This window comes from Stegostoma tigrinum, chromosome 28, assembly GCF_030684315.1.
Source record: "Stegostoma tigrinum isolate sSteTig4 chromosome 28, sSteTig4.hap1, whole genome shotgun sequence".
In the NCBI taxonomy this organism is placed as follows: domain Eukaryota; kingdom Metazoa; phylum Chordata; class Chondrichthyes; order Orectolobiformes; family Stegostomatidae; genus Stegostoma; species Stegostoma tigrinum.
This window is the reverse complement of record NC_081381.1, coordinates 29,895,810-29,907,300: the sequence shown is the minus strand read 5'-3', so window position 1 is coordinate 29,907,300 and position 11,491 is coordinate 29,895,810. Positions and strand designations below refer to the sequence as shown.

Sequence of the window (11,491 nt, the reverse complement as noted above, 5' to 3'; positions counted from 1 at the left end):
GCATCAGAGGAGCAGGAAAGTTGATGTTTCGGGTCAGGAATCTTCTTCGGAAAAAAAAAGAAAGGTCCCGACCCAAAACGTCAACTTTCCTGCTCCTCTGATGCTGCCTGGCCTGCAGTGAATCTCCAGCTCCACTTGTTATTAGACTAACTTTTTAAAAAATCTCTAGATGCTTATTGAATTCAAATATCATCATCTGCCCAAACCCATGTCCCTGGAACATTATCCTGAGGCTTGAGATTGCTAATCTAGTGAGTTTACTACTAGACCAACACTTCCCACAGAAGTACCATATCATGAAGTTTTCAATCCTGGTCAATGAGATGGAGAGTGAGAAAGGGTTAATGGAACCATTCTCCTAAGCTCTTGCCCTGTCCTGACATTACAACTGTAAACCGTGAGGTTGTGCTGTCAAACATCGTGTGGAGCTTCTTACAGTGTCACTCCCACAAATTACTAAATCTTTTCTCTCTATAGATTAAGTCAATGCAGTTAGCCTGTATCGACCCATAGACGCCAATTTAATGCAAATAAAGCATCCAGGCAATTTAGCTCAGTAAGCAGCTGCAAGAGACCAAGAGAAATGGTCCTCAAAAGTCTCAACATTGAGCGAAGGAGAGTGTGACCAGATGTTTTCTGCTGGTTAGTGAATTTAGCCATTGGTTCCTGAATTTGGAAAGTTCCCTTTCTTCCTGCAGTGGGGAATCAGCAGGAGACTATTTGTAGCTATGCCAGAAAACATATTACAGTGTAGGAGGCCACCACAGTGTCTATTTTATTTGTTTGATGAAATTTTAATCAAAAAAGAATGTTCAAGGTTAAACACCCGTGGGAAATGCTATTTCATCAAAAACAGGAGTGCAAGTCAATTATTGAAGTTTAACATATTTCAGAATAAAAGCACCTTCTGTGATATGATTGGATCAATCACTGTGGGAACGGCTGCAGTTTCTGGCTGCTGTCCAACACCATTTTATTGTTGGGATGCTTCAACTGCTTGCTGTTTCCATTATGGCTGAAAAATAGGCCATTCAGCCCAACAAACAAGCCTCCCCACACCATGTAATTCATATTAGCGTAAGATCCCCATCGCAAAACACAAAAGGTGTTAGCGAGTTTTGAGAAGATTTGTAGCTCAGGTTGAGGTTCTGGATGTGAGTTTGCTCGCTGAGCTGGAAGATTAGTTTTCAGACGTTTCGTCACCATTCTAGGTAACATCATCAGTGAGCCTCCGACGAGGCGCTGGTGTTATGTCCCGCTTTCTATTTATCTGGTTAGGTTTCCTTGGGTTGGTGATGTCATTTCCTGTTCTTTTTCTCAGGGGATGGTAGATTGATTTGGAGCCAATGTGTTTGTTGATGGAGTTCCGGTTGGAATGCCATGCTTCTAGGAATTCTCGTGCATGTCTCTGTTTGGCTTTTCCTAGGATGGATGTTTTGTCCCAATCAAAGTGGTGTCCTTCCTCATCTGTATGTAAGGATACGAGTGATAGTGGGTCATGTCGTTTTGTGGCTAGTTGATGTTCATGTACCCTGGTGGCTAGCTTTCTGCCAGTTTGTCCTTAAAACAAAAGGTGTTTTAAGAACTAAACTCTGGGCAGTTTCGCACAGTGTCCCTTTCTTGAATCAATCTTATGGAGTTTTCTGCTGTAGGGAACTAGGGGACCAGTATAGGTTCAGCTCCCTCAAGAACCACTCATTGACTACCTTATTTAGCCTTCCGGCTTACCTACAAACCCCTTAGCTGTGAGCTTGAGTGACAAATCACCCAACACAAAGTTGTTTAAAACCTGCACGCTGCAGAAATGAAGTCAGCAGGATTCAAACCTGCATGGGGAAACCCAAATGGATTTCGAATCCATCAGCTTAGCCACTCAGCCACAACTACAAGCCCCTTTTCTTCTTCCTTCAGCTCCACACTGTGTTATCTCCTGGCTTCCCTTGTTTCCCTTGACATTAAGTTTAACGAGCAGGTCTAGCCTGTCTGATAGCAGTGGACAGGAAATATGTGGTTCCATGTCCAAGAGAGGGCCTATGTCAGACTGCTGCAGGATGTAGACATGAAAAGAGAATGTGGAATCTGATGAAATATTTAGCCCTGACAATGAGTAAATCTCGAATCTGCTTCATGGGAGTGTGCCCCGCGGTTAGCTCTGCCTCCAGCTGCAGCCTGCAATGAGCCAACCCCAGTGGATGCAGATTGCTGCAACTTTGAATGTCAAAGGCATCGCAACATCAACTGGGCTGGAGGCCTGTGGCTCTCCTCAGACATCTCCACTGTTTGTAAACCAAACTCTGCCTGCACAGCTGCTCACGATCACTCAATGTCTGGGCCGGAAGACCCCACGGACAAGGTGGGCCACCGTCAAACAGCCATCTTACCTCTTGGATTCCTCGTTTGGCCACGTACAACATGCTGACATCCCTTTACATGTGACTGCTGCTGCTGTTCCTCTAGTTTTTAAAGGATTCCCACTATCACAGCCATTTTAAAACGAGAACTGAATTATATCCATGCAGTTATCCGGGGAATCCTTTGGTCTCCATGTGCAATACCAGGAGAAATTAGGAATGTTTTCTTTATATTGAATTGCATTGAACTGAATTAGCTTCATGTCTCAAAGGAACTACCCAATAGCCACTTTCCCAGTCTCTATCGTTTGTTCCTTGAACAGTATTGAGCTGCTTTTTCAATTCTGGCAAAAATTCGTCCCCATTTACACTCTCACATTCCAACAGTACCTTCTCAGGAACTATTAAGGAGCAGCAACAAAATGCTGACCCAGCCTGCAAAGGCCACATCTCTTGAATCAACTTTAAAAAAGATTCAATGACTATAAACTAATCACAAGACCGATTTCTTGATGAAGTTTGTCTTACTGTTAATATAGGAAGGATATTATTAAGCTGGAGAAGGTTCAGAAGAGACTTACCAGCCCTGAACTCTGCTCTGAAACATAATGGCCTGGATGATTTTTATGTGAATTACTGAAGGAAACGTTATTGAATCAAACACCTCACTATTGACCATTAGCTCGACTATCATTTGAGTGAAGTGCATCTGCAAGTTGCTAAAACAAAGTCTTTTAACACAGGACTTCCATTCTGATTAATGTAAAGGAAGAAATTAAATATCATTGACTTTTTCAATTTGTGAAGCAAATGTTGCCGGACGTTGCCGGGTATGGAAGGTTTGAGTTATAAAGAGAGGCTGGATAGGCTGGGACTTTTTCCGCCGGAGCGTAGGCGGTGGAAGGTTGACATAATAGAGGTGTAAACTCATGAGAGGTATAGATAGAGTTAATGAGAGGTGCCTTTTCCCTAGGTTGGGGGATTTCAAGACTAGGGCCATACTTTTAAGGTGAGGAGAGAGATTTTAAAAAGGCATCACATGGAACGAACTTCCTGAGGAAGGGGTGGATGCAGGTTTAGTTACAATGTTTAAAAGACACTTAGATAAGTACATAAATAGGAAAGGTTTGTAGGAAATGGACCAGGAGCTGTAGGTGAGACTAGTTTAGTTGGGATTACAGCCGGCATGGACTGGTTGGATCGAAGGGTCTGTTTCCATGCTGTGTGACGCTATGACTCTATTGACCCATTGCAAACAACGAGTGCTTGTTGTACACCCTGACAGAATAGTGCTGCAGACACACCAAGGAGGGCTGGTCTTCACACCTCATGACTGAACCTAAAAGGAACAGAATATATTGATGATTTTTAATGTATTCATCATCAGGTATCGTTCTTACATTATAAGCACATGATTCCTTCACGATGTTTTGTACTTACATGACATTCTTCGAGAAAAATTGCTTCACAAATTGAAAAAGTCAATGATATTTAAAATTTCTTCCTTTACATTAATCAGAATGGAAGTCATGTGTTTAAAGACTTTGTTTTAGCAACTTGCAGATGCACTTCACTCAAATGATAGTCAAGCTATTGGCCAATAGTGAGATGCTTGATTCAATAATGTTTCCTTCAGTAATTCACATAAAAATCATCCAGGCCATTATGTTTCAGAGCAGAGTTCAGAGCTGGATATTATAATGAGTCAAGACAATGTTAGAAACAAAACACCAACAATAAGTTAGAATAAAACAAATACCTGAGATAACACGGTGCAAAGCTGGATAAATACAGCAGGCCAAGCAGCATCAGAGGAGCAGGAAGGGTTCTGAAGAGGGGTCAAGGCCCGAAACACCAGCCTTCCTGCTCCTCTGATGCTGCTTTGCTGCTGTACTCATCCAGCTCTACACCCTGTTATCTCAGATTCTCCAGCATCTGCAGTTCATACTATTTCTAAAACAATAGCTGTTGATTCTGGAGATCAGAAACAAAAACAGAAATTGCTGGTGAAACTCAGCAGATCTGGCAGAAGCTGTGGGGAGAAAACAGAGTTAGCATTTGCAGTGACTCTGCTTCAGGCTGGTAAATTAGACATAGGGGTAATTTTTCATCAGCAGCACATTGTGGTTGTGCAGGTAAATGGCTGGTATTTTGTCAAGGTTTTTGCATCTCATCAATGAAACAAAAATGATGCACATTGGGATGGGCCTCTCTGCCTCCCCCTAAGAGACCATAATATATAGGAGCACAATAGGCCAATTGGCCCATCAAGTCTGCTGCAGTATTCAATGAGGTCACGGCTGATCCAATAATCCTCAACTCCACTTCCCGGTCTTCTCCATATAACCAATGACTCCCTCGCTGATGAAAGGCCTGACTACCTCAGCCCTAATATCACTTTAATAATCTAGCCCCGACAGCCCTCTGCAATAAATCATTCCAAAGATTGAAGAAGAAATTCCTCCTCATCTGTATCTTAAATGTGTGACCCCTTCTGTCCTCTGGTTGTAGGGCTTTCCCACAGGGGAAAATAATCTTTCTGCATCTACTAGGTCAAATCCTGTGAGAATCTTGGACGTATAACCTCCACTTTTCCTCTAATAGTTCTAAACTTTCTTGTCTTCAAAATGTCCTTTGTATGACCTGCTGGCGAAGACTTTCTGTTCTTTGGTTCCCATCTCCTGCTGTTCTTGTCTCCTTTAAAAAAAAGGAAATAACAGGAAAGTGAGCGCATGCAAAGAAATGTTGCCGTAAATGTAACCCCTGCTTTTTGCAAGTGTCAGTGAAGTAGTAAGGCAGGATAGTTCTTGCTACCTCTTTGTAGGTTTGGCTATATCTTAAGAATTGTTAACAGGCTCCTGGCCATGGTATCAGTGATAATGGGAACTGCAGATGCTGGAGAATCCGAGATAACAAAGTGTGAAGCTGGATGAACACAGCTGGCCAAGCAGCATCTCAGGAGCACAAAAGCTGACGTTTCAGGCCTAGACCCTTCATCAACAAATGATGAAGGGTCTAGGCCCGAAACGTCAGCTTTTGTGCTCCTGAGATGCTGCTTGGCCTGCTGTGTTCATCCAGCTCCACACTTTGTTATCCTGGCCATGGTATGACTGGCCTCCGCAATGAAGAGTTGATTGTGCTGATTTGTGAGACCTTTAACAAGTTGTGACATTTCTCAGCTTTTGCGTTTTGTTTTGTGAATCCTCCAACAGCTTTCTCAATGCTGGATATCAAGAACACTCAGGCATGCTTGAGCTGAGGATAGGAAAGCACAAATTGTAGGAACTATGATATATTCTGCACCTGTCCCAAATTTCTAAAAAGGTTTTACGAAGGACAAATATTGAAAATGCCACATCCCACACCAATTCCATCTCTCAAGTTCAAACGCTGAATGGACCCCTGTAACTTAAACTACTGTTGATCTTGCTAATATTGATCTTGCCTAGGGCACCTCGTGTGCAGCTGTAACATTGTATGCCTCACTGTCTAAGCTCCCTATGATCTGTATGTCCTTGTTTGCTATGATCTGCTTGTACTGCTCGCAAAACAAAACTTTTCACTGTACTCGGGTACATGTGACTAAAATAAATCAAGGCAAATCAATATGCAGCTCCTTTTCCTATCCCTTTCCTATTCCAATTATACTGTGTCATTTTTTAAAAATCATACATGTACAGACATTACCCCTCAAAACATTCAAAATATTGTTTTCTTTGTATTTTCCAGTTTTGAATGGTTTGTTAAGCTCACTGACTCTGGACAGGAGGAGGACATCCCTGGGATGACAATGGAATTGTTTCGGAGACTGGTGGATGACAGTGAAGCAGTCAGTGAGGTGGAACATGATATGACAGGAGGCATAAAACAGGGCAAATGGACTGATCTCCACCAGGCAGTTTATAGTGGCAACAGCAGCATTGTGAAGACACTGTTACAGCGTGGTGCACCAATAGATGGCAGGTAGGCAGCCAGTTATTGCTGCGAAAATGCACTGACCCAGAGGGTCATTGTGAAATGGCATTATGTACATACCATAGGAGTCAGTAGAGTAGTGTTGTAGGTAGTTTACACACTGCTGCCTGGGCACCAAGCGACCAATGGTTCTCCTTCAAATCCTTTGATGGTTTCAAAATTCTCCTGGATACCCTAAGCTAATCTCCTGGGCAATGAACATTCTTCATCAATCTTCTTTCACTTCTTCAGGTATGAGGAGTTTGAGAATTTCCTTGACTCCAAACTTCAGCCAATTTGGCTGCCTCTTCTGAACTCAAGAGGTTCCATCATATAAGAGCATTCAAAGGAATCAAATACTGCACAGCAGAAGAGGCTCAGCGTTGCAAAGTTCAAATACATTGAGTTTTGAGCCCCATTCAGAGCCTTGGCACATCGAGGAACTTTCTCTTCCAAGTCTGCCAGAGTTTTTTTTAAAATCTCAGGTGATAGTATAAATTGGGGAGTGGATTGATGGTGGTCGATAATCAAGTGATCTTTCCCCGTCCCTGGTTGTATTCTGGTATGTTAGAGAATGGTTGCACAATAGAATATGGTAATAAAATGTGAGGCTGGATGAACACAGCAGGCCAAGCAGCATCTCAGGAGCACAGGTGCTCCTGAGATGCTGCTTGGCCTGCTGTGTTCATCCAGCCTCACATTTTATTATCTTGGAATCTCCAGCATCTGCAGTTCCCATTATCTCTGGCACAATAGAATATGTTTAATTTTGGTAATTTAGAAGGGGGTATTTTCTGGAGCTTTTCTCAGAAAATGAACAAGGCTGGGCAGAATCCATGACATGCAGTTTGCACACATTGTGTGGGAAGAGTTAAGCACTTAGCTGCTCTGACATTGTCATCTTATCACTCGCAGGGATGAATATGGGTGGACTGCTCTACATCATGCAGCGTTTAGTGGCTGTCTGGCACTGGTTAAGTTTCTTGTTCACCGGGGAGCACCAATCGATGCCACAGACAGACATGGCTGGACTGCTCTTCATCGAGCCGCGTGGAATGGGCACAGCCAGATTGCTGAGTACCTGCTGCATCGGGGAGCTTTGACAAGTGCACATACCAGCTCTGGGCTGACACCATTGCATTGTGCAGCTGCAAGCGGGCACATAATGACCCTGCAGCAACTCTTGAGCTACGGTGCCAGCCAAGACATGTCTGATGCAAGACGCTGGACTCCATTGCACTGGGCAGCTGTGAGCAACCAAGCCCACATAGTAGAATTTCTACTTTCGAAAGGAGCTTCAGTCAATTATACAACAAGTGACAACATGACAGCTTTGCATCTGGCAGTGGAAGTTGGAAACAGTGAAATTATTCAATTGCTGCTGGACAACAGAGCCTTGGTCAATGCTGAAGATGCTGTGGGAAGGACTGCATTATCAATTGCTGCTGCTAATGGCCATCAGGAGGTAGGAACAGTTCTAGTGTTAACATGACCAACAATATATCACAGCCATGATCACAATGCATTGGTAGAACCAGATTGCACATAAGCTTCTGTTTCTGTTTGGCACTCAAGCAAAAACACAATTTCTTAAAATTACTACAGCCAAGCTCATCCATAGTTTATATATCAGTAAAGGGCTAAAATGTGCCACATTCTACACCTTGCTCCCACTGCACACCCCCCCACCCCTGACAACCTTTAATTTTATGAACAGACTTCTTTGGAAAGTTGGGAGTGGGAATGTGTTGGTAATTCTGATGAAGGGTCACTGGACTTGAAACATTGACTCTGCTTCCTCTCCACTGGCAGATTTGCTGAATTTCTCCAGCAATTTTCTGTTTTTGTTTCGGAACTTCAGCATCTGTGGTTCTTTGTTTTATTTTTGCATATTCAGGTCTGTCAGAGATACCTTCAGGGTTTGAAAGCTATTATTCATGCCTGAAAATGATACATTTATGGAAATTGACTCGCACGATGAGAATATAGTCCAGAAGTGTGATGATACAATCCCCCGGCATCCAGCCTGAATGCTCATTTAATTTGCATGCTCAGTGCTTCCAATGCCGCATTGAGTTAACATTGGAAAAAATGGTTCAGATGGGCAGCTAATAAAGTGTGAAGCTGGATGAACACAGCAGGCCAAGCAGCATCTCAGGAGCACAAAAGCTGACGTTTCGGGCCTAGAGAAGGGTCTAGGCCCGAAACGTCAGCTTTTGTGCTCCTGAGATGCTGCTTGGCCTGCTGTGTTCATCCAGCTCCACACTTTGTTATCTATAGTTTTGTTCTCCTTATTCATGAGAGATACAGCTGTATTAGATGCAGATCAAAGATGATTCCCTTTACTCATTCCTGGGATGAAAGGCTTCTCTTATGAAGAAACATTGAACATGTTGAGCGTACTCCCATTGCAGTTTAGGTGAATATGGGGCAATCTGAGGGAAATGACAGAGGATGCTTCCTCTTTGTAGGAGATCTGTATTAGAAGACACTAAACATAAGGGGTTTCCCTCTTAACACAAAGATGAGGAGATTGGATGCTTTTTGAGAGTTGTTAGTTTGCCAAATTTTCAACTGCAGTTAGCAGGAAAGGCAGGGTCATTGAATTTCAATTTGAAGGATTAGGTTTTTGCTAGACAAGGCAGACAGGAAAGTGGAATTGAGACTACAACCTGACTAGCCCACACCTGCTCCTAATTCCCACACATTCCCAGTCCTACTTCTACATCAGATATTAACATCTGACATCATTGTTTTTTTTTTGCACTCATTGGATGGATGTGCAGACAAAGCTTTAGGGACCTGAACAACCAGAGAGAATGGTTAAGACAGGGACCAGGGCAGGAGGGTGTTAGTGGGAAGGGCATGTACAGGCCCTCGGCTTCAGGAGGACCTGCTAGGCTCAGATGGGGGCTGGGCCTTACTGTCGAGCTGGGTCAGGTGTCCAGGCCAGGAGAATACCAGATCCATAATTTCTACCGCTGCCCCAGGTGAAGTCAGGTACAACTGAAATTTCCAAAAGGGCATGGCTAAGCAATTGCAGAAAAATTTGGATTAAGATAGGGTGGTGGAGGAGCTGTTGTGGAAGGGATGAGTGAGACTAATTGCAGGGAGCCAAAATGGACTAGTAAAGCCTCATTTTGTGCTTTATTATATATAGCACTTCTCTATAAAGTTCAGCACAGACACTACTTAGAGCATAATGCGTTGTTCTTTGTTTCCTGTAGGTAATCACAGACTTACTTGCACGTGGAGCTGCAGACAGTAATAGAGTTTCTGCTCTTCAAGCTGCAGCAGTGAGGGGTCATCTCCAAATAATGGAAGTGCTGACACAACGAGGGATCAGTGTGGACATCCGAGACAGCTTGAAGATGACAGCGCTTCACCGAGCAGCAGAGAGAGGTGACACTACAGTTGTAGAATATCTAATAAACCATGGAGCTGACATTGAAGCCCGGGGCTGGCTGCAGAAAACTCCACTCCACCTGGCCACTGAGAAGGGGCATGAGCAGACCATCCACCTCCTGCTAAGCAAAGGGGCCAATATGGACGCCACTAATCAATGGGATGAAACTCCTCTCACTGCAGCATCAGCACATGCCTTGGAAAAGTCTTTTGGCTTATTTAGAAAAACCATTTCTGAAATGCAAAAATGATAACTAGCTTCTGGTTTTATACTAAAAACGTCACACTCTGTACCCCTTTAAAAATCCATTGTACTGTGTACAATGCTATACCTTGTACGCAATCATACTCTTCCCTGTGTAGTCCTCAGTAGCATAGATTGAATACAGACACCTTGTGTAATGCACCATCGTGTACAGCTACATAGCTTCTACACCACTGGCCCTTGTATCACATTCCTCAGTGCAACACACCTTGTCCTAAATAGTCCACACTCACCATTGAATGGAGTCTCACCCCAATGCAACTAGGCACCATTGCGACAGAGTAAAGTTTGTGATGAGCTCATTGGAAGAAAGCAGGGCGGTCTGATGATTTTTGGCACGAGTGAGGGCTTCTCAGAGTCTAGATGATTAAAATGACTTCCACTTGAGCTGTTATCTGCTGAAGGATCCTTTCTCTTGAAGAAGGAATGGGATGTTCCTTCCCTGTCGAGTGTCAATGCCACCGTTGTGTTTCTGAACTTGCTTGATGTCAAAATGCAGGTGCATTCACCTCTTCTGCACCCTGTTCCTTCTCACCCTTCTCCTTCAACTTACCTAGTGCTGTTCCCTCAAACTCATGTGGAGCAGCCTCTGAGATACATCCTTCTTACAACTGAGGTCTGACCCCACTGTTGGTGTCAGCAGAAGCATCTTCACATCGAGTCATAATGGAACAGACAGAGGCCATTTGGATCATCAAGACCATTTCCTCTGATTTCTTTTTGATATCATTGTCTCTGCTTCCAATGCCCACCTCGGAGGCAGTGAGTTAGAATCACAGAATCCCCACAATGCAGAACAGGACATTCAGCCCATCGAGTCCACATTGACACACCAAAGGACACTGTAACTAGAGCCACCCCATCCCTGTAACGCTGCATTTCCCATGGCTAACCCACCTGACTTGCCCATCTCCCACACTACAGGGCAGTTCAGCATGGCCAATCCACTTGTTTTACAACAAGTTCATATGTGAAATAAGAATTTAGGTGTAAAGTGTGCCACATCATCTGATTTTACATTAGTCACACTACATGCCTTGTGGAGATATATGGTCAGCAATGAAAGAACTACAAGCTTGTGTAATTGATATTGGCAGTAAATACACAGCCAGCAAACACTTTGTAATGTGTCTAAAAAGGCCATGAATCTTGTAAATTAAATTGTAGGGTGTGTTGACTTCCGTATCTGTTATTAATTCAGCTGTGTACAAATGCATTAGGTTTGGAGTTATATCTTGCCAGTCAAACTGCTGTAGTATCTTGCAGTGCAGCAAACAAGGCAGCACTCTCTTCCTTCCAACCAAATGAAGAACTTAAATGTTGTGTTACTTCATCACTTGCTTTCAAAGTCCATTTCCTACTCCACACTTGTCACGCTGGATGGGGTTTTGGCAGCCATTTTAAAATAGCCTTTGGAAATGTAGAAAGACCACACTAAAACAATCATTACTCTTTCTCCTTCATGACCCCAGCTCCCAGCGACAAACCAAGCCTGGAGATTGCCTGTAGAAACTAA

General features: G+C 43.4%; 1 protein-coding gene across 1 annotated transcript; it reads left to right on the top strand.

Moving 5' to 3' along the window:
• The first annotated feature begins 7,470 nt into the window (after nt 1-7,470).
• On the top strand, nt 7,471-10,917 carry LOC125466761 (ankyrin repeat domain-containing protein 65-like). Its single transcript, XM_048561741.2, has 2 exons — nt 7,471-7,770; nt 9,533-10,917. Exons 1-2 carry the CDS (start codon nt 7,471-7,473, stop codon nt 9,959-9,961), a joined length of 729 nt encoding a protein of 242 aa, XP_048417698.2. The 3' UTR covers nt 9,962-10,917.
• The last annotated feature ends 574 nt before the right edge of the window (nt 10,918-11,491 follow it).